The sequence below is a fragment of the Anolis sagrei genome, chromosome 13, assembly GCF_037176765.1.
Source record: "Anolis sagrei isolate rAnoSag1 chromosome 13, rAnoSag1.mat, whole genome shotgun sequence".
In the NCBI taxonomy this organism is placed as follows: domain Eukaryota; kingdom Metazoa; phylum Chordata; class Lepidosauria; order Squamata; family Dactyloidae; genus Anolis; species Anolis sagrei.
This window is the reverse complement of record NC_090033.1, coordinates 3,730,833-3,751,883: the sequence shown is the minus strand read 5'-3', so window position 1 is coordinate 3,751,883 and position 21,051 is coordinate 3,730,833. Positions and strand designations below refer to the sequence as shown.

General features: G+C 43.7%; 1 protein-coding gene across 1 annotated transcript in view; it reads right to left on the bottom strand.

Moving 5' to 3' along the window:
• Window positions 1-11,669: 11,669 nt before the first annotated feature.
• KLHL17 (kelch like family member 17) overlaps window positions 11,670-21,051 on the bottom strand; it is a 37,156-nt gene continuing 27,774 nt past the window's right edge. Inside the window, exons 7-12 of the mRNA XM_060758986.2 lie at window positions 20,342-20,486; window positions 18,887-19,054; window positions 17,452-17,540; window positions 17,262-17,335; window positions 15,005-15,186; window positions 11,670-12,747 (exon numbers count right to left, since the gene is read on the bottom strand). Of these exons, the coding sequence (XP_060614969.2) occupies window positions 12,519-12,747; window positions 15,005-15,186; window positions 17,262-17,335; window positions 17,452-17,540; window positions 18,887-19,054; window positions 20,342-20,486 (887 nt within the window). The 3' untranslated portion in view covers window positions 11,670-12,518. The remainder of the gene's footprint in view (window positions 12,748-15,004; window positions 15,187-17,261; window positions 17,336-17,451; window positions 17,541-18,886; window positions 19,055-20,341; window positions 20,487-21,051) is intronic.

Sequence of the window (21,051 nt, the reverse complement as noted above, 5' to 3'; positions counted from 1 at the left end):
GTCCCGTCTGACAGTAGTTGGTCATTTGTGTAAATGTTAAACATGGATGGAGCAAGTTGATTTTCCCTGTAACAGGCAATAAGAGCACCTAAAGCTTCTGTTCAACCATTTCAAATCTCCCTGCTTGAGCAGTGATGGCATGCTCATCAGCATAGATGAAACTCTCTATCCCTTCTGGCAGTGGCTGATAATTTGTGTAAATGTTAAATATTGATGGAGCAAACTGGCTTTCCCTATAACAGGCAGTAAGAGCACCTAAAGCTCCAGAGAGCTTCTGTTCAAGCATTTCAAAGCTCCCTACTTGACCGGTGATGGCATGATCGTCAGCATAGATGAAACTCTCTGTCCATTCTGGCAGTGGCTAGTCATTTGTGCAAATGTTAAAATGGATGCAGCAAATTCGTTTTCCCTGTAATAGGCAGTAAGAGCACCTAAAGCTTCTGAGAGCTTCTGTTCAACCATTTCAAAGCTCCTTGCTTGGGCGGTGATGGCATGATCGTCAGCATAGTTGAAACTGAGAGCGTGTGACTTCTTGAAAAGGTTTCTGTGGCTATCATGGCTACCACTTTTGCAGCAGAAAAGAATGAAGAGTGTTTCATCTTGGTATTCAAGACAGAAAGCATTTCTTGATTGGAGCACCTTACACTTCTGTTCAACCATTCCAAAGCTCCTTGTTTGAGTAGTGATGGCACGATCGTCAGCATAGATGAAACTCTCTGTCCCTTCTGGCAGTGGCTGATCATTTGTGTAAATGTTAAACATTGATGGTGGAAGCTGGTTTTCCCTGTAATAGGCAGTAAGAGCACCTAAAACTTCAGAGAGCTTCTGTTCAACCATTCCAAAGCTCCTTGTTTGCGCAGTGATGGCATGATCATCAGCATAGATGAAACTCTCTGTCCCTTCTGGCAGTGGCTGATCATTTGTGTAAATGTTAAACATTGATGGTGGAAGCTGGTTTTCCCTGTAATAGGCAGTAAGAGCACCTAAAATTTCAGAGAGCTTCGGTTCAACCATTTCAAAGCTCCCTCAAGCGGTGATGGCTCGATCGTCGGCATAGATGAAACTGAGAGTCTGTGACTTCTTGAAAAGTTTTCCATGGCTATCATGGCTACCACTTTTGGGGCGGAAAAGAAAGGAGAGTGTTAATTAATTAACCCACCAACGACAGAATTGGACCTAACTTTCCAATAATTATTTTATCGTTGAGAAACCCAGGGCTACAACTACCTATTCCTCTCCTGGAAGCTTTGCTACTGACGAGAACCCATCCATGTAACTTGTCCAAATGGTTCCCGTGGCTATCATGGCTGCCACTTTGGGGGCGGAAAAGAAAGAAAGAAAGAAAGAAAGAAAGAAAGAAAGAAAGAGAGCGTTTGATCTCAGTACTCAAGAAAGAAAACATTTCTTTAAAGTTTATTTTATACACTGGCTTGTATTGCTAGTATCCCCATCCCGTTATAGTGCAAAACTTCGGAAACACAAAATAAATTTCCAAATGCGCGTAAATAAATCGACACAGAAATGAAAACAAACGCAAAAAACATAGACTTTTGCAACGCCGGGGGAGTGGAGCTCGAGTTTTTGCGCTACGGCGAAGCCAGAGCTTGCATTTCCAAACGGGACGTTGCAAAAACGTTTCCGCAATTCCTTTGCGATGGCTTTCGGACAATACAAGTTCCAATGCTGGAGAATGGCACATCCCCAAAAGGCAGAAGCCTTACGCTAGACCAGTGGTTCTCAACCTTTCTAACACCGTGACCCCTAAATATGGTTCCTCATAAAATTATGTTCAAGAGTGCAAAGCAGGCGAGGCAGCCTCGCGACCCCTCCGAAATGGCCAAATGACCCCCTTGGTGGTCGCAACCCCCAGGTTGAGAACAGCTGCGCTAGACAACAACAGACTCGAGATACAACACCGTGACCCCTAAATATGGTTCCTTATAAAATTATGAGACTAGGACGCGGAACAATGGCTTCAAACTACAAGAGAGGAGATTCCATCTGAACATTAGGAAGAACTTCCTGACTGTGAGAGCCGTTCAGCAGTGGAACTCTCTGCCCCGGAGTGTGGTGGAGGCTCCTTCTTTGGAAGCTTTTAAGCAGAGGCTGGATGGCCATCTGTCAGGGGTGATTTGAATGCAATATTCCTGCTTCTTGGCAGAATGGGGTTGGACTGGATGGCCCATGAGGTCTCTTCCAACTCTTTGATTCTATGATTCTATGATTTTCAAGAGTGCAAAGCAGGCGAGGCAGCTTCGCGACCCCTCCGAAATGGCCAAATGACCCCCTTGGTGGTCGCGACCCCCAGGTTGAGAACCGCTGCGCTAGACAACAACAGACTCAAGTTACAACACACTTCGAAAATCATGTTAGGATGAGTCAGTTGGGGATCGCATGGAGAAAGGAGAGTGGAGACACATACACACAAGAGTGGCCACTCATGGCATTCAGGACTCATCCTTAGTTGGCAATATTTCCTTGGAAACTATTCTTTTCCACTCTCTAACATTGTTTTGTAGGGTTAGATCAGTGTCTCTCGACCTTCCTAATGCCGCAGACCCCTTAATACAGTTCCTCAGGTCGTCGTGACCCCAACCATCACATCATACTGAGTATTTGTGCCAAGTGTGGTCCAGATCTATCATTGTTTGAGTCCTCTCTGGATGTAGATGAACTACAACTCCCAAACTCAAGTTGCTACTTCCATAACTGTAATTTGGCTCCCGTTATGAATCGTAATATCAGTATTTGGTCAGGATGTATTTTCATTCACCCGACCAAATTTGGCACAAATACCAGATATGCTGGGTGGAGGGGAATTTATTTTGTCATTTGGGAGTTGTAGTTGCTGGGATTTGTGGTTCACCTACAATCAACGAGCACCGTGGACTCAAACAATGATGGATCTGGACCAAACTACACACAAATACTCACTATGCCCAAATGTGAACACTGGTGGGGTTTGCGGAAAATACACCTTGACATTTAAGAGTTGTGCTTGCTGGGATGCATAGTTCACCTACACTCAAGAGCATTCTGATCTCCACCAATAATGGAATTGAACCAAACTTGGCACACAGATCTCCCGTGACCAATAGAAAATACTGAAAGGGTTTGGTGGGCATTTACCTTGATATTTAGGAGTTGTGATTGCTGGGATGTATAGTTCACCTACAATCAAAGTCAATTCTGAACCCCACTAATGATAGAATTGGGCCAAAGTTCCCACATAGTACACACCCTACATCCAGAGAGCACTGTGGACTCAAACAATGATAGATCTGGACCACACTTGGCACAAATACTCAATATACCCAAATGTCAACACTGGTGGAGTTTGTGGAAAATAGACCTTGACATTTAGGAGTTGTGGTTGCTGGGATTTATAGTTCACCTACAATCAAAGATCATTCTGAACCCCACCAACGACGGAATTGAACCAAACATAGCATACGGAACTCCCATGGCCAACAGAAAATACTGGAAGGGATTGGTGGGCATTGACCTTGAGTTTGGGAGTTGTAGTTCACCTACATCCAGAGAGCACTGTGGACTCAAACCATGATAGATCTGTAACACAAGGGCAGGAATACTCAATATGCCCAAACTGGTGGAATTTGGGGAAAACAGACCTTGACATTTGGGTGTGGTAGTTGCTGGGATTTACTGTTTACCTGCAATCAAAGAGCCCGTTCAACCCCACCAATGATAGAATCAGGCCAAACTTCCAACACAGAACCCCCATGCTTTGAAGGGACTTCCTTCCTTATCTGACATTCCATCTTATCCGACATTCTGTCTTATCCAATGTTCTTATCCAATGCCTCCCTTTTCCTCCTGCATTTCCCCTTCAATTAAAAGAGCACTCACCAACTCTCTCTCAGTTCCCAAGATAGATAGATACAGATACAGTCACCTCGCTTATCCAACCTTCGCTAATCCGACATTTCTGTCTTATCCGACGCTTTTATCCAATGCCCCCTTTTCCTCCTGCATTTCCCCTCCAATTAAAGGAGTGCTCCTCAACTCTCTCTCCATTCCCAAGATAGATAAGATACAGATACAGTAGAGTCTCACTTATCCAACCTTCGCTTATCCGTCTTATCCGACGCTTTTATCCGATGTCCCCTTTTCCCCCTTCAATTAAAGGAGCGCTCCCCAACTCTCTCTCCATTCCCAGTAAGAGCAAGACAAGGAGGAAGAGGAGGATGGAAGAAAGGGGGAAGAGAGGCAGGACCGGAAGGGAAGCATCCTCCTTCCTTCCCTCTGTGATTTCCACACTCCTCTTCCGCATCCAGGCACTTCCTGCTGGGCCATCTAGTCCCAGGGCATTGCCTTGCCTTAACTCTTTGAGTCCCTGTTGTTAGTATTCTAGGTGTCTAGCGCCGTGTCGAACGGGTAAAAGTAGGAGACTCCGTATTATCCGACATTTTCATTTATCTGACGTTCTGCTGGCCCGATTATGTCGGATAAGAGAGACTCTACTGTGTATATATACACACACAAACAGAGAGAAGACAAACTAAACAATAAGAGTATTATCCGACATTTTCATTTATCTGACGTTCTGCTGGCCCGATTATGTCGGATAAGAGAGACTCTACTGTGTATATATACACACACAAACATGAGAGAAGACAAACTAAACAATAAGAGTATTATCCGACATTTTCATTTATCTGACGTTCTGCTGGCCCGATTATGTCGGACAAGAGAGACTCTACTGTGTATACACACACACAAACAGAGAGAGGACAAACTGAACAATAAGATTGCTAAGAGGTCATCGGACGGGGAAAAGTAGGAGACTCCGTATTATCCGACATTTTCATTTATCTGACGTTCTGCTGGCCTGATTATGTCGGATAAGCGAGACTCTACTGTGTATACACACACACAAACAGAGAGAGGACAAACTGAACAATAAGATTGCTAAGAGGCCATCGGACGGGTAAAAGTAGGAGACTCCATATTATCCGACATTTTCATTTATCTGACGTTCTGCTGGCCCGATTATGTCGGATAAGCGAGACTCTACTGTGTATACACACACACAAACAGAGAGGGGACAGACTGAACAAGAGGCCAAGGTTGTGGTGTGGAATTTGTCAACCCAAAAGGAACCAAAGGCACTGTTTAAAACAAAAATAAAGTTGTGTATACTTCAAAAAAATGTATTGCAAAGCTTATTATCGGTGGAAGAGGAGCGTTTTCGAATGGAAAGCATTTCAGTATAGGAATTGTGCGATGCTTCTGCTAAACTCTAACACTCCGGAATTGGCATAAACCAGGGATGGGCAAACTTTGGCCCTCCAGGTGTTTTGGACTCCAACTCCCACAATTCCTAACAGCCTACCGGCTGTTAGGAATTGTGGGAGTTGAAGTCCAAAACACCTGGAGGGCCGAAGCTGTTAGGAGTTGTGGGAGTTGGAGTCCAAAACTCCTGGAGGGCCAAAGTTTGCCCATGCCTGGAATGAACCCATTAAGGCAAGCTGGGTGCTCTCTCATTATGCAGACTTCAATCTCTGCTTGAAGGGTATAGCTTCCAACTCCATGATTAGGGCAAGAAAATGGCCTGTTCCAAGTCTTCCCTGCTTGCCAAATATCAAAACATGGAAGTGGAAATTTTACCAAAGAGTGTACACACACATACGCAATATCATGTATAATCCCGGACGAGCCCCCAATCGTCTTGACAAAAAAAAAACATTCCCTTTATTGCCAGAGCGGAACCAAACACGAAAGAGAGGAAGAAAGAGGGCAAAGGGTTAGAAAAGGAGAAGGAGCAAGAGGAGAAGGAGGAGGGGAAGAAGAAGGAAGAGAATTAGGGGAAGGAGGAGCAGGTGGAGAAGGAGGAAGAAAGAAAAACCAAACATTAGGAAAGAAAGGAGAAGAGTCGGAGAAGGAGAAGGGGAGTTAGAAGAAGAAGGAAGAGAATCAGGAGAAGGATGAGCAGGTGGAGGAGGGAGAAAGAAGAACCAAACATTAGGACAGAGTCTAAAGGGTTAGAAAAGGAGAAGGAGCAGGAGGAGAAAGTGAAAGAGGGGAAGAAGTAGGAAGAGAAGTAGGAGAAAAAGAAAGAGGGGAATTAGAAGAAGTAGGAAGAGAATTAGAAGAAGGATGAGCAGGTGGAGGAGTAAGAAAGAACCAAACATTAGGAAAAGAGTCTAAAGGGTTAGAAAAGTAGAAGGAGCAGGAGGAGAAAGAGGAGGGGAAGAAGTAGGAAGAGAATTAGGAGGAGAAAGAGAAAGAGGGGAGTTAGAAGAAATAGGAAGAGATTTAGGAGAAGGAGGAGCAAGAGGAGGAGGAAGAAAGAAGAACCAAATATTAGGAAAGAGTCTAAAGAATTAGAAAATGAGAAGGAGCAGGAGGAGAAAGAGAAAGAGGAGGTGAAGTAAGAGAAGTAGGAGGAGAAAGAAAGAGGTGAGAAAGTAGGAAGTAGGAAGAGAATTAGGAGAAGGATGAGCAGGGGGAGGAGGAAGAAAGAAGAACCAAACATTACGAAAGAGAGGAGGGAAGATTTTGAAGGATGAGAAAAAGAGAAGGAGCAAGAGGAGAAAAAGAAAGAGGAGGGGAAGAAGTAGGAAGGGAAGTAGGAGGAGAAAGAGAAAGAGGAGGGGACTTAGAAGAAGAGAGAGAATTTGGAGAAGGATAAGCAGGTGGAGGAGGAAGAAATAAAAACCAAAGAATTAGGAAAGAGAGGAGGGAAGAGTCTGAAGGATTAGAAAAGGAGGAGGAGGAAGAGGAGGAGGAGATGAGTTAGGAGGAGAAAGAGAATTAGGAGAAGGATGAGCAGGTGGAGGAGGGAGAAAGAAGAACCAAACATTAGGAAAGAGAGAAGGAAGAGTCAGAGAAGGAGGGGGAGGAGTTAAAAGAAGTAGGAAGAGAATTAGGAGAAGGATGAGCAGGTGGAGGAGGGAGAAAGAACCAAACATTAAAGAGAGGAGGAAAGAGTCTGAATGATTAGAAAAGGAGAAGGAACAGGAGGAGAAAGAGTAGGGAAAGAAGTAGGAAGAGAAGTAGGAGGAGAAAGAGAAAGAGGAGGGGACTTAGAAGTAGGAAGAGAATTAGGAGGATAGAGCAGGTTGAGGAGGAAGAAAGAAAAACCAAATATTAGGAAAGAGAGGAGAAAAGAGTCTGAAGGATTCGCAAAGGAGAAGGAGCAGGAGGAGAAATAGAAAGAGGAGGAGTTAGAAGAAGTAGGAAGAGAATTAGGAGAAGGATGAGCAGGTGGAAGAGGAAGAAAGAAGAACCAAACCTTAGGAAAGAGAGCAAGAAAGAGTCTGAAGGATTAGAAAAGGAGAAGGAGCAGGAGGAGAAAGAGGAGTTAGAAGAAGTAGGCAGAGTATTAGGAGAAAGATGAGCAAGTGGATGAGGAAGAAAGAAAACTGAAACATTAGGAAAGAGAGGAGAAAAGAGTCTGAAGGATTAGGAAAGGAGGAAGAAGAAAGGACTTAAAAGATGTAGGAAGAGAATTAGGAGAAGGATGCGCAGGTGGAGGAGGAAGAAAGAAGAACCAAACATTAGGAAAGAGAGGAGGAAAGAGTCTGAAGGATTAGAAAAGGAGAAGAAGCAGGAGGAGATGAGTTAGGAGGAAGAGAATTAGGAGAAGAATGAGCAGATGGAGGAGGAAGAAGGAACAAACATTAGGAAAGAGAGGAGGGAGAGTCGGAGAAGGAGCAGGAGGAGAAAGAGAAAGAGGAGGGGTTAGAAGAAGTAGGAAGAGAATTAGGAGAAGGCTGAGAAGGTGGAGGAGGAAGAAAGAAAAACCAAACATTAGGAAAGAGAGGAAAAAAGAGTTGGAGAAGGAGCAGATCGAGAAAGAGGAGGGGAGTTAGAAGAAGTAGGAAGATAATTAGGAGAAGGATGAGCAGGTGGAGGAGGAAGAAAGAAGAACCAAACTAGGAAAGAGCTGAGGAAAGAGTCTGAAGGATTAGAAAAGGAGAAGGAGCAGGCGGAGAAAGAGGAGAGGAAGAAGTAGGAAGAGAATTAGGAGGAGAAAGAGAAAGTGGAGGGGAGTTAGAAGAAGTTGGAAGAGAATTAGGAGAAGGATGAGCAGGTGGAGGAGGAGGAAAGGAAAACCAAACATTAGGAAAGAGAGGAGAAGAGAATCTGAAGGATTAGAAAAGGAGAAGGAGCAGGAGGAGAAAGAGAAAGAGGAGGGGAAGAAGTAGGAAGAGAATTAGGAGGAGAAAGAGAAAGAGGAGGGGACTTAGAAGAAGTAGGAAGAGAATTAGGAGGAGAAAGAGAAAGAGGAGGGGACTTAGAAGAAGTAGGAAGAGAATTAGGAGAAAGATGAGCAGGTGGAGGAGGAAGAAGAACCAAACATTAGGAAAGAGAGGAGGAAAGAGTTGGAGAAGGAGCAGGAGGAGAAAGAAGAGGGGAGTTAGAAGAAGTAGGAAGAGAATTAGGAGAAAGATGAGCCCTTGGAGAAGAAAGAAGAACCAAACATTAGGAAAGAGAGGAGGAAAGAGTCTGAATGATCAGAAAAGGAGAAGTTAGAAGAAGGAGGAAGAGAATTAGGAGAAGGATGAGCAGGTGGAGAAGGAAGAAAGAAGAACCAAAGTGTGATGGGTTGCAACGGATGGGATGTCATCCCATTCTTTCATGGTGCGAGTGGGTCTCCGACTGTGAAATTAATGGCATATCCAGCATGAACTCCAAACATTCCCAATGTTCCAATGGCGGTTCACTGGGGTGACCTTGGCTTTTTCACCGCAGGCTTTCTTATCCGACTCGGGCACCTTGCTCCTTTCCGGTCTTTCTTCCTTCAAAGAGAATCCTTCCAAATGAGATGATTCCAGTCGTGATCCAGAACGAACCAAAATTAAAATTATATGCAAATGCAGTTCTGTCGAAAGGAGGCCCATGTGCAATCAGGATGGGTCAAAAAGCTGACTGCATGGAGTGCCATTACCTTCCCGTTGGAGTGGTACCTATTGATCTACTCACATTTGCATGATTTCGAATTGCTAGGTTGGCAGAAGCTGGGGCTGACAGCGGGAACTCACGCCGCTCCCCAATTTTAAACCTGTGACCTTTCAGTAAGGAAGTTCAGCAGCTCAGAGGTTTAATCCACTGCGCCACCGGGGGCTCCCTTCCCATACATACATACATAATACATACGAGGGTTGAGTGAAAAGTAATGCCTCCAACCTTCGTAACTCCTCAACAGATGGCAGTACTGGTATGCGGTAGGTACTGGCTTGTTCAGTAGACTCTCCTCTACAGTTCCATTGTGGCAGGAAGCCTTAGCAGGAAAAGTAATGCCTCCACCGTCATAACTCCTCAACAGATGGCAGTACTGGTATGCAGCAGGTACTGGCTTGTTCAGTAGACTCTGCTCTACAGTCCCATTTTGGCAGGAAGCCTTAGCAGAAAAAGTAATGCCTCCAACCTTCATAACTCCTCAACAGATGGCAGTACTGGTATTCGGTAGGTACTGGCTTCTTCAGTAGACTCTCCTCTACAGTTCCATTTTGGCAGGAAGCCTTAGCATTGAATGGTTGTGTTGTTAAAGTGTGAAGTATGGAACCCTGCACAGACGGTCAGTCAATGCAACTTAAGCAACGTACTGGCTTGTTCAGTAGACTCTCCTCTACAGTTCCATTTGGGCAGGAAGCCTTAGCATTGATCGGTTGTGTTGTTAAAGTGCAAAGTATGGAACCCTGCGCAGACGGTCTGTCAATGCGACTTAAGCAACGTGCAGAAATTGGGGGTGTCACCGAAAAGGAGATTCATTAGAGAATGCAAGCTGTTTATGGTGATTGTGTTGATGTGAGTACTGTGCATCGTTGGGCAAGTAAGCTTAAAGATGTTGAGGTGACATCTGCCATCTGTTGAGGAGTTACAATGGTGGAGGCATTGATTTTTCTGCTGAGGATTCCTGCCAAAATGGAACTGTAGAGGAGAGTCTACTGAAGAAGCCAGTACCTGCTAAATAACAATACTGCCATCTGTTGAGGAGTTACGAAGGTGGAGGCATTACTTTTTCTGCTGAGGCTTCCCAGCAAAATGAATCTGTAGAAGAGAGTCTACTGAACAAGCCAGTACCTGCTGCATACTAATACTGCCATCTGTTGAAGAGTTACGAAATTGGAGGCATTACTTTTCACTTTAACAACACAACCGTTCAATGCTAAGGCTTCCCGCCAAAATGGAACTGTAGAAGAGAGTCTACTGAACAAGCCAGTACCTGCCGCATACCAGTACTGCCATCTGTTGAGGAGTTACGAAGGTGGAGGCATTACTTTTCATTCAACCCTCGTACATACATACACACGCAGAGAAAGAGAGATTGCACCTGGTGTTTAGCTGGCTGTATGCGCCAGAGTCGTTTTTCAACTCTGGCGCATACCTCCCCTTTTCTGAAACCCCTCCCCTCTTGAAACATAAATAATATATACATAAATAAATAAATAAGATTGGGTTGTTGTAGGTTTTTCCGGGCTATATGGCCATGTTCTAGAGGCATTTTCTCCTGACGTTTCGCCTGCATCTATGGCAAACATCCTCAGAGGTAGTGAGGTCTGTTGGAAGTAGGAAAATGAGTATATATATCTGTGGAAAGACCAGGGTGGGACAAAGGACTCTTGTCTGCTGGAGCTAGGTGTGAATGTTTCAACTGACCACCTTGATTAGCATTCAGGAAACAATCTGGGGCCACTTCACTCCTCCCAACAAAGGATTCCCCCAGGCAGGAAGCAGCCAGGCTTTGAAGCTGCAAGTCCATTCAATGTTCATCAACCATTCCAAAGCTCCCTGCTTGAGCAGTGATGGCACCATCGTCAGCATAGATGAATCTCTCTGGTCTTTCTGGCAGTGGCTGATCATTTGTGTAAGTCAATCCTTTGTTGGGAGGTGTGAGCTGGCCCTGATTCAAGGCGCTTCAGTGCTAACCCAGGTGACCAATGGCAACATTCACACTTGAGTTAAACCGTTCTTTCACATTCCAGAGATATATAAACCTCTTATTGTCGAAGAGAGGAAACAATCAGGCACATCTAATCGCCTCTCAACAAAAGATTGCCCCAGGCACTGCCAGGCAATCAAATGCTAATCAAGGTGGTCAGTTGAAACATTCACACCTAACTCCAAGAGACAAGAGTCCTTTGTCCCACCCTGGTCATTCCACAGATATATAAATAATAATAATAATAAGATATTATTACATCTAATCTAGAACATCTAATCACCTCTCAACAAAAGATTGCCCCAGGCACTTCCAGGCAATCAAATGCTAATCAAGGTGGTCAGTTGAAACATTCACATCTAGCTCCAGCAGACAAGAGTCCTTTGTCCCACCCTGGTCATTCCACAGATATATAAATAATAATAATAACATACTATTACATCTAATCTAGAACATCTAATCACCTCTCAACAAAAGATTGCTCCAGGCACTTCCAGGCAATCAAATGCTAATCAAGGTGGTCAGTTGAAACATTCACACCTAGCTCCAAGAGACAAGAGTCCTTTGTCCCACCCTGGTCTTTCAACAGATATATAAACCCATTTTCCTACATCCAACAGACCTCACTACCTCTGAGGATGCTTGCCATAGATGCAGGCGAAACGTCAGGAGGGAATGCCATATAGCCCGGAAAACCTACAACAACCCAGTGATTCCGGCCATGAAAGCCTTCGACAATACAAATAAATAAGATTGCTTACCAATTAACAAAAAAATATATACAAAACTTTAAAATACAAGCGTAAAAATAAAATGTAACGGACGGACATTATGAACGGAAACTGAGTTTTGCTCTCCGAGTACAATCCTGGAGCGGCCATGAAAAGGTGCAGCGGATACCTTAGACGAGCGTCTTCCCAATAGGAGGGAAAAGAGAAGAGAAGGAAGCGTAACGGAGTCAGCAGGTTGTGGGGACGTTCCCGAACCCGTGCCTCCGGAGAGTGCCGGGGAACGTCAGCGGAGATGGCACATACCCAGGTTGAACGTAACGACGGGCCTCGGAGACGGCGAGCGGACTCGGCAATGCCGCCACCGTCCTCCCAGCCCTGTTTATGTTTTGTTTGCTTGTTGTGTTATCTTTTAAGGCATCAATAGACACCAGCAGGAGAGGCATCGCAAAGAAGAGCGCGTTATATAGGCTAATTGTGACATTCGCAGCCGACGCAAGTGACTTCGGCCTACGTCGGTGACATCTCGATGTTGCCGAGCTTGTGTCCGCTCGGAAACAGGAAACGCTTTCAGTCGCGTGTGAGACAGTTGAGGAAAGATGAAACAGATGAGGAAAGCCAGGAGGTCCCTTGTTGTTGTTTGTTTTGTTTTGTTTGTTTGTTTAAGGTGTGATCTAGATCCACGCTCAGGAGCAAGAAACGGGCCTCTATCCAAAGATGTCTCTCTCGACGCAGCGTCGGCAGCGTCGCTGCGGCGTCGGCAGCGTCGTTCTCCCGCCCATCACAGCGAGTGGCGGCCGCAGGGGTCAGGCCAGGTCGGTTTGGCGCTTCGACAGATGCTGCAGTTCCCTTGCGACGAGGCGTGACCGGACTCTTTGTCAAAGACTCGTCGAGGAGACCGAGAGGGTGGGCGAGGAAGGAGGCGGGAAGTTGAGGAGTTCCAACACGGCCACCCCGACGCTGCTGCGGCGGGTGAACATGCAGGACGCCGCCACCCACTTGTTGGTGCGCGGGTTGTACTTCTCAATGGAGTTGAGGCTGGAGCTGCCGTCGTTGCCGCCCACCGCGTAGAGCCACCCGTCCATGGCCACCAAGTCGTGGGTGCTCCTGAGAGGGAGACAAATGGAAAAGGGTGGCATTACCAACGGGGTTGCACTCGCAGCTACTAAAATTGGTGGTTAATGGATGGGTTCTCATCAGTGGCAAAGCTTTCAGGAAAGAAAAAGGAAGTTGTAGCCAATGGACATTAATAATAATAATAATAATCTATATAAACAAAAAAAGTAATGTTTGTTTGTGGGATTAACACAACTCAAAAACCACTGGACGAATTGACACCAAATTTGGACACAAGACACCTCTCAGGCCAACGAGTGACCATCACTCATAAAAACACTGGAAAACACAGCAGAAGGGGCTTAAAAAGTCAAAAAAAAGTATTACAACACATGTGCAAAACCACATATATACACAAACACACATATATACACACATACACAAATATATCTAGACACACAAAACATATATAGACAGAAAGGGGGAAGGAAGGAAGGAAAGAAAGGTAGTGAAGGAAGGAAAGAGAGAAGGAAATAAAAAAGTGAAAGAAGGAAGGATAGAGAGAAGGAAATAAAAAAGTGAAAGAAGGAAGGAAAGAGAGAAGGAAATAAAAAAGTGAAAGAAGGAAGGAAAGAGAGAAGGAAATAAAAAAGTGAAAGAAGGAAGGAAAGAGAGAAGGAAATAAAAAAGTGAAAGAAGGAAGGATAGAGAGAAGGAAATAAAAAAGTGAAAGAAGGAAGGAAAGAGAGAAGGAAATAAAAAAGTGAAAGAAGGAAGGAAAGAGAGAAGGAAATAAAAAAGTGAAAGAAGGAAGGATAGAGAGAAGGAAATAAAAAAGTGAAAGAAGGAAGGAAAGAGAGAAGGAAATAAAAAAGTGAAAGAAGGAAGGATAGAGAGAAGGAAATAAAAAAGTGAAAGAAGGAAGGAAAGAGAGAAGGAAATAAAAAAGTGAAAGAAGGAAGGAAAGAGAGAAGGAAATAAAAAAGTGAAAGAAGGAAGGAAAGAGAGAAGGAAATAAAAAAGTGAAAGAAGGAAGGAAAGAGAGAAGGAAATAAAAAAGTGAAAGAAGGAAGGAAAGAGAGAAGGAAATAAAAAAGTGAAAGAAGGAAGGAAAGAGAGAAGGAAATAAAAAAGTGAAAGAAGGAAGGAAAGAGAGAAGGAAATAAAAAAGTGAAAGAAGGAAGGAAAGAGAGAAGGAAATAAAAAAGTGAAAGAAGGAAGGATAGAGAGAAGGAAATAAAAAAGTGAAAGAAGGAAGGAAAGAGAGAAGGAAATAAAAAAGTGAAAGAAGGAAGGAAAGAGAGAAGGAAATAAAAAAGTGAAAGAAGGAAGGAAAGAGAGAAGGAAATAAAAAAGTGAAAGAAGGAAGAAAAAAGAGAGGGAAGGAAGGAGAGAAGGAACAAAAAAGAGGAAGAGGGAGGTAAGGAAGGAAGGAGAGAGAGAAGGAAGGATGGAACCAAAGAGCAAAGGAAAGGAGGAAAGAAACAGGAAGAGAAGGAAGACAGAAAGGGGGAAGGAAAGAAGGAAGGAAGGAAAGAAAGGCAGAGAAGGAAGGAAATAAAAAAGTGAAAGAAGGAAGGAAAGAGAGAGGGAAGGAAGGAGAGAAGGAACAAAAAAGAGGAAGAGGGAGATAAGGAAGAAAGGAGAGAGAGAAGGAAGGATGGAATCAAAGAGCAAAGGAAAGGAGGAAAGAAACAGGAAGAGAAGGAAGACAGAAAGGAGGAAGGAAAGAAGGAAGGAAGGAAAGAAAGGCAGAGAAGGAAGGAAATAAAAAAGTGAAAGAAGGAAAAAGAAAGGGAAGGAAGGAAGGAAGGAGAGAAAGAGGAAGGGAAGGTTGGCCACTGCAATGCATGGCGGGTACAGCTAGTAGTAGTAGTAGTAGTAGTAATGATGATGATGATGATAATAATAATAATAATAGTTTAATCTATGCTGGCGATCATGCCATCACCGCTCAAGCAGGGAGCTTTGAAATGGTTGAATTGAAGCTCTCAGAAGCTTTAGGCGCTCTTACTACCTATTAAAAGGAAAACCAGCTGGCTCCATCAATGTTTAACATTTACACAAATGATCAGCCACTGCCAGAAGTGACAAAGAGTTTCATCTATGCTGACGATCGTGCCATCACCGCCCAAGCAGGGAGCTTTGAAATGGTTAAACAGAAGCTCTCTGAAACTTTAGGTTTTCTTACTGACTATTACAGGGAAAACAATATACAGTTGTTTTCTACCTGGGCAGGGCCTTTTGAACAGTGGCACCAATGGTGGAACTGAGCCCCAATCCCTCCATGGAAGACGTTGCTCCCTACCTCCGGATGTTCATGGGTGCCACGCTTTCCCAAGTGTTTGTTTTGGGATTGTAGCGCTCCACTGAATTAAGGCAACTGGTCCCATCATTGCCGCCAGCCAGGTAGAGCATCCCTTCCAACACAGCCACGCCAGCGCTGCTACGGCGGCTGAGCATGTTGGCAATTGGAGTCCAGGTGTTGATCTGATGGGAGGAAAGAAAGGAAAGAGAAGAATCCGATCATGCACTTTCGAATTAAGGGAATCGTTTCTACCTTTCCCTCTTTCTTGGTATTTGTAGACATCAGCTGATGTGATCTATCCAGTGCAATTTTCTGAATCAGCTGATGTGGTCTATCCAAGGCAATTTTCTGAATCAGCTGATGTGGTCTATCCAATACCATTTTCTGAATCAGCTGATGTGGTCTATCCAAGGCAATTTTCTGAATCAGCTGATGTGGTCTATCCAGTGCAAATTTCTGAATCAGCTGATGTGGTCTATCCAATGCAATTTTCTGAATCAGCTGATGTGGTCTATCCAGTGCAAATTTCTGAATCAGCTGATGTGGTCTATCCAATGCATTTTTCTGAAGCTGGTGTGGTCTATCCAATGCAATTTTCTGAATCAGCTGATGTGGTCTATCTAATGCAATTTTCTGAATCAGCTGGTGTGGTCTATCCAATGCAATTTCTGAATCAGCTGATGTGGTCTATCCAATGCAATTCTCTGAATCAGCTGATGTGGTCTATCCAAGGCAATTTTCTGAATCAGCTGATGTGGTCTATCCAATGCAATTTTCTGAATCAGCTGGTGTGGTCTATCCAATACAATTTCTGAATCAGCTGATGTGGTCTATCCAGTGCAATTTTCTGAATCAGCTGATGTGGTCTATCCAATGCAATTTTCTGAATCAGCTGATGTGATCTATCCAAGGCAATTTTCTGAATCAGCTGATGTGGTCTATCCAGTGCAAATTTCTGAATCAGCTGATGTGGTCTATCCAATGCAATTTTCTGAATCAGCTGATGTGGTCTATCCAGTGCAATTTTCTGAATCAGCTGATGTGATCTATCCAAGGCAATTTTCTGAATCAGCTGATGTGGTCTATCCAGTGCCAATTTCTGAATCAGCTGATGTGGTCTATCCAATGCAATTTTCTGAATCAGCTGATGTGGTCTATCCAGTGCAATTTCTGAATCAGCTGATGTGGTCTATCCAATGCAATTCTCTGAATCAGCTGATGTGGTCTATCCAAGGCAATTTTCTGAATCAGCTGATGTGGTCTATCCAATGCAATTTTCTGAATCAGCTGGTGTGGTCTATCCAATACAATTTCAGAATCAGCTGATGTGGTCTATCCAGTGCAATTTTCTGAATCAGCTGATGTGGTCTATCCAATGCAATTTTCTGAATCAGCTGATGTGATCTATCCAAGGCAATTTTCTGAATCAGCTGATGTGGTCTATCCAGTGCAAATTTCTGAATCAGCTGATGTGGTCTATCCAATGCAATTTTCTGAATCAGCTGATGTGGTCTATCCAGTGCAATTTTCTGAATCAGCTGATGTGATCTATCCAAGGCAATTTTCTGAATCAGCTGATGTGGTCTATCCAGTGCAAATTTCTGAATCAGCTGATGTGGTCTATCCAATGCAATTTTCTGAATCAGCTGATGTGGTCTATCCAGTGCAATTTTCTGAATCAGATGATGTGGTCTATCCAGTGCAATTTTCTGAATCAGCTGATGTGGTCGATCCAACGCAATTTTCTGAATCAGTTGATGTGGTCTATCCAATGCAATTCTCTGACTCAGCTGATGTGGTCTATCCAACGCAATTTTCTGAATCAGCTGATGTGGTCTATCCAACGCAATTTTCTGAATCAGCTGATGTGGTCTATCCAAGGCAATTTTCTGAATCAGCTGATGTGGTCTATCCAATGCAATTCTCTGAATCAGCTGATGTGGTCTATCCAAGGCAATTTTCTGAATCAGCTGATGTGGTCTATCCAAGGCAATTTTCTCAATCAGCTGATGTGGTCTATCCAAGGCAATTTTCTGAATCAGCTAATGTGGTCTATCCAAGGCAATTTTCTGAATCAGCTGATGTGGTCTATCCAAGGCAATTTTCTGAATCAGCACCTCAAATAGCCAAGTCAAGTGCTCCCTGGTCAAAAAAAGGTTGGGAACCTCCATTTCACAATCCTCCCTCCTACGATGCATGGAGATGCTCCCATTTCCCTTAGAACTATAAATCCAATCCTTTGCCACTTCCCATTTACCTGGGGCTCATACTTCTCCACAGTTGCCAGGTGCGAAGAACTATCATATCCCCCAACAGCGTACAGATTGCCATCTGTAAGAATAGAAGGAGAGGTCAACTGCATATATCCAATAACAGTGATAAAATATACAGTTTGATGAGTGGGCAACTGTGTAGGAGCCCAAGAAGCTACATCGGTCTGGCCTTACCTAGTGTTGCCACTCGGACGTATCTCCTTCTCGTACTCATGGCAGCGATCGAAGCCCAGGTGCCCGTTAGAGGATCGTATCTTTCGGCACTAAGAGGGAACGACACAATATGGCCGACAGTCAGGACAGCTTCACAATGGGTTGCAGTGACACTCAAAAGGACTGCAGTCACCACTAACCACTAACAACAGTCTCCCTGTTGTGCCACCTCTACAAAGTTCTGGAAAGACTCATTTTGCATAGAATTATGGAAAAAAATAGACCCCTGTCTGATTCCACAACAAGCTGGATTCAGGAAAGGCAGAAGCTGCACATCGCAAGTGCTGAACCTGACTCAGCACATAGAAGATGGCTTTGAAAGGCAGCAGATCACAGGAGCTGTCTTCATAGACCTGTCAGGGGCTTATAAGACTGTGAACCACCGCCTCCTCCTGAGAAAAATATATAGTATCACAAAGGACGACCACCTCACCCGCCTCATAGGAAACCTGCTACAAAACAGGAGCTTTTTTGTTGAGTTCCAGGGCCAGAGAAGCAGATGGCGGAAACAGAAGAACGGCCTGCCTCAGGGGAACGTGCTTGCTCCATCCATGTTCAACATCAACACAAATGACCAGCCACTGCCAGAAGGGACAGAGAGCTTCATCTATGCTGATGATCGTGCCATCACCGCTCAAGCAGGGAGCTTTGAGATGGTTGAACAGCTCTCCGAAGCTTTAGGTGCTCTTACTGCCTGTTACAGGGAAAACCAGCTGATCCCCAATCCATCTAAAACACAGGCATGTGCTTTTCACCTCAAGAACAGACAAGCTTCCTGAGTTCTGAGGATTATTACCTGGGAAGGAATCCCACTGGAGCATTGCAGCGCACCCAAATACCTGGGAGTCACTTTGGACCGTGCTCTGACCTACAAGAAGCACTGCCTGAACATCAAGCAAAAAGTGGGTGCTAGAAACAATATCATACAAAAGCTGACTGGCACAACCTGGTTGATCACAACCAGACACAGTGAAGACATCTGCCCTTGCGCTATGCTACTCTGCTGCTGAGTACGTATGCCCAGTGTGGAACACATCTCACCACACTAAAACAGTGGATGTGGCTCTTAATGAGACATGCCGCATTATCACAGGGTGCCTGCGCCCCACACCACTGGAGAAATTACACTGCTTAGCCGCTATTGCACCACCTGACATCCGCCGGGAAGTAGCAGCCAATAGTGAAAGGACCAAGGCAGAGACATCTCCAGCTCATCCCCTGTTTGGGTATCAGCCAGCACGTCAACGACTTAAATCAAGACATAGTTTTCTAAAGTCTACAGAGACACTCGCTGGAACGCCTCAGCAAGCGAGAGTCCAAAAGTGGCAGGCTCAAAACCAGAACCTCAATCAATGGCTGATACCAAATGAGAGATGCAACAGGTGAGCCCACTTACCTATTGAGACAGGAAGCTCCATCGTACCCTCCAGCGGCGTAGAGAAGTCCATGCAAAGCGGCCACCCCCAGGCAGCTCCGGCGGGTTCCCATCGAAACCTCCGTCTGCCATGAGTTGGTGACGGGATCATACGACTCGACGGTGGCCAGGTCTGAGGTCCCGTCATAGCTGCAGTGAAACAGGACTTATATTTGCAAAATAACTGGGGAGAGGGAAGCATGCAAAGGGATCTGGTAGCACTTTGGAGACCAAAACAAAGATAGTGTTTTGAGGGTTGTTGGTCATACCTTGGGGGAGGAGGTATTAGCAGGCCAAATTTGGTGAGATTTAGTCCGGTGGTTTCTCCGTTTTTGAACGCCTAAGGACGCCCTTAAGCATTTTATATATATAGATTTATAATATTATAATGTAATACAATATAACACTACTACTAATAATATATTATAAATATATTGTATATACATATAATATTTATTATATTATAATGTAATACAATATAACACTAATAATAATATGATATTATAAATATATTGTATACATATAATATTTATAATATTATAATGTAATACAATATAATACTACTAATAATAACATATTATTACATCTAATCTATAACTTCTAATCACCTCTCAACAAAAGATTGCTCCAGGCACTGCCAGGCAATCAAATGCTAATCAAGGTGGTCAGTTGAAACATTCACGTGTAGCTCCAGCAGACAAGGGTCCTTTGTCCCACTCTGGTCATTCCACAGATATATAAACCCCTTTTGCCTAGTTCCAACAGACCTCACTACCTCTGAGGATGCTTGCCATAGATGCAGGTGAAACGTCAGGAGAGAATGCTACTAGACCATGGCCATATAGCCCGAAAAAACCTACAACAACCCAGTGATTCCGGCCATGAAAGCCTTCGACAATATGTTATAAATATATTGTATACACATATAATATTTATAATATTATAATGTAATACCATATAATACTACTAATAATATGATATTATAAATATATTGTATATACACATAATATTTATAATATTATATTGTAATACAATATAATACTAATAATAATATAATTATATATTTAAATTACATGTAATATTACTAATAATATTACAATATAGTAATATATAATACTGATATTGTATTACGCTAATCTATATAAATAAAAATGCAATGTTCGTTTGTGGGATTAACATAACTCAAAAACCACTGGACGAATTGACACCAAATTTGGACACAATACACCTATCAGGCCAACAAGTGACCATCACTGATAAAAACACCGAAAAACACAGCAGAAGGGACTTAAAAAGCCAAAAAACAAAAAATTACAAAGAGATGTTGTTAAAGGGGGCTCCGTTGTCAGAGACGTTGTTATACCTGCGCACTGGTATTATGACTGGCATGACGAGTAGGGCAAAGTGGTTTCTCCTAGACAGGCAATGCCACCTTACCCTCCCACAGCATACAGCTTGTTCCCAATGGCAGCGACGCCCACCCTGGCCCGGCGCGTGGACATGGAGGCCACCATGTGCCAACGGTCCGTCCGAGTGTCGTAGGCCTCACAGTCTCCATGGATGGCAAACAGGCTGCCTCCACCTGCAAGAAAGAAAGTGTGACTGTGGCAGTCGTTAGGGGGAAAATAAAATAATAATCATAATTAAAAATCCTTACCAAGATTCAGACCGCTTAAAGGAGGTTTTGCAAATTAAAGGGAAAAAGCCAACAGAGCATGGATCGATAGGAGGTCAAGAAGACTGTTCTGAAGTACATGTTTATACAAGCCGAATGTTTACTCTAAGCTGAATGTTGACCACCAAAGAACTGGCACCACATAGAAAATCAATAGATATCGATCCAAGACTTGGAACATCTAAGGTCATATGGTAAGAGAGCGCCATCTCCTGACTATTTGATGTAAATAGCAGGTAATTTCAGAAACGTTTTAGTTAGAAGTAAATTCCTGGGGAACTAAGTTATAATTACGGCAGAATTGATAAGGAGATTGCCTTGATTAACTTTTATGTTAAAAACATATATAAAGTTATGATTCATTTAAGAGATCTAAGGGAATTAAGAGCAATTGAACATGTCATCTGGGGATAAGGGATAAAAGGTTAAATAGTTATATAATGAGCAGATGTTTGGGGTCATGATGGTCTTG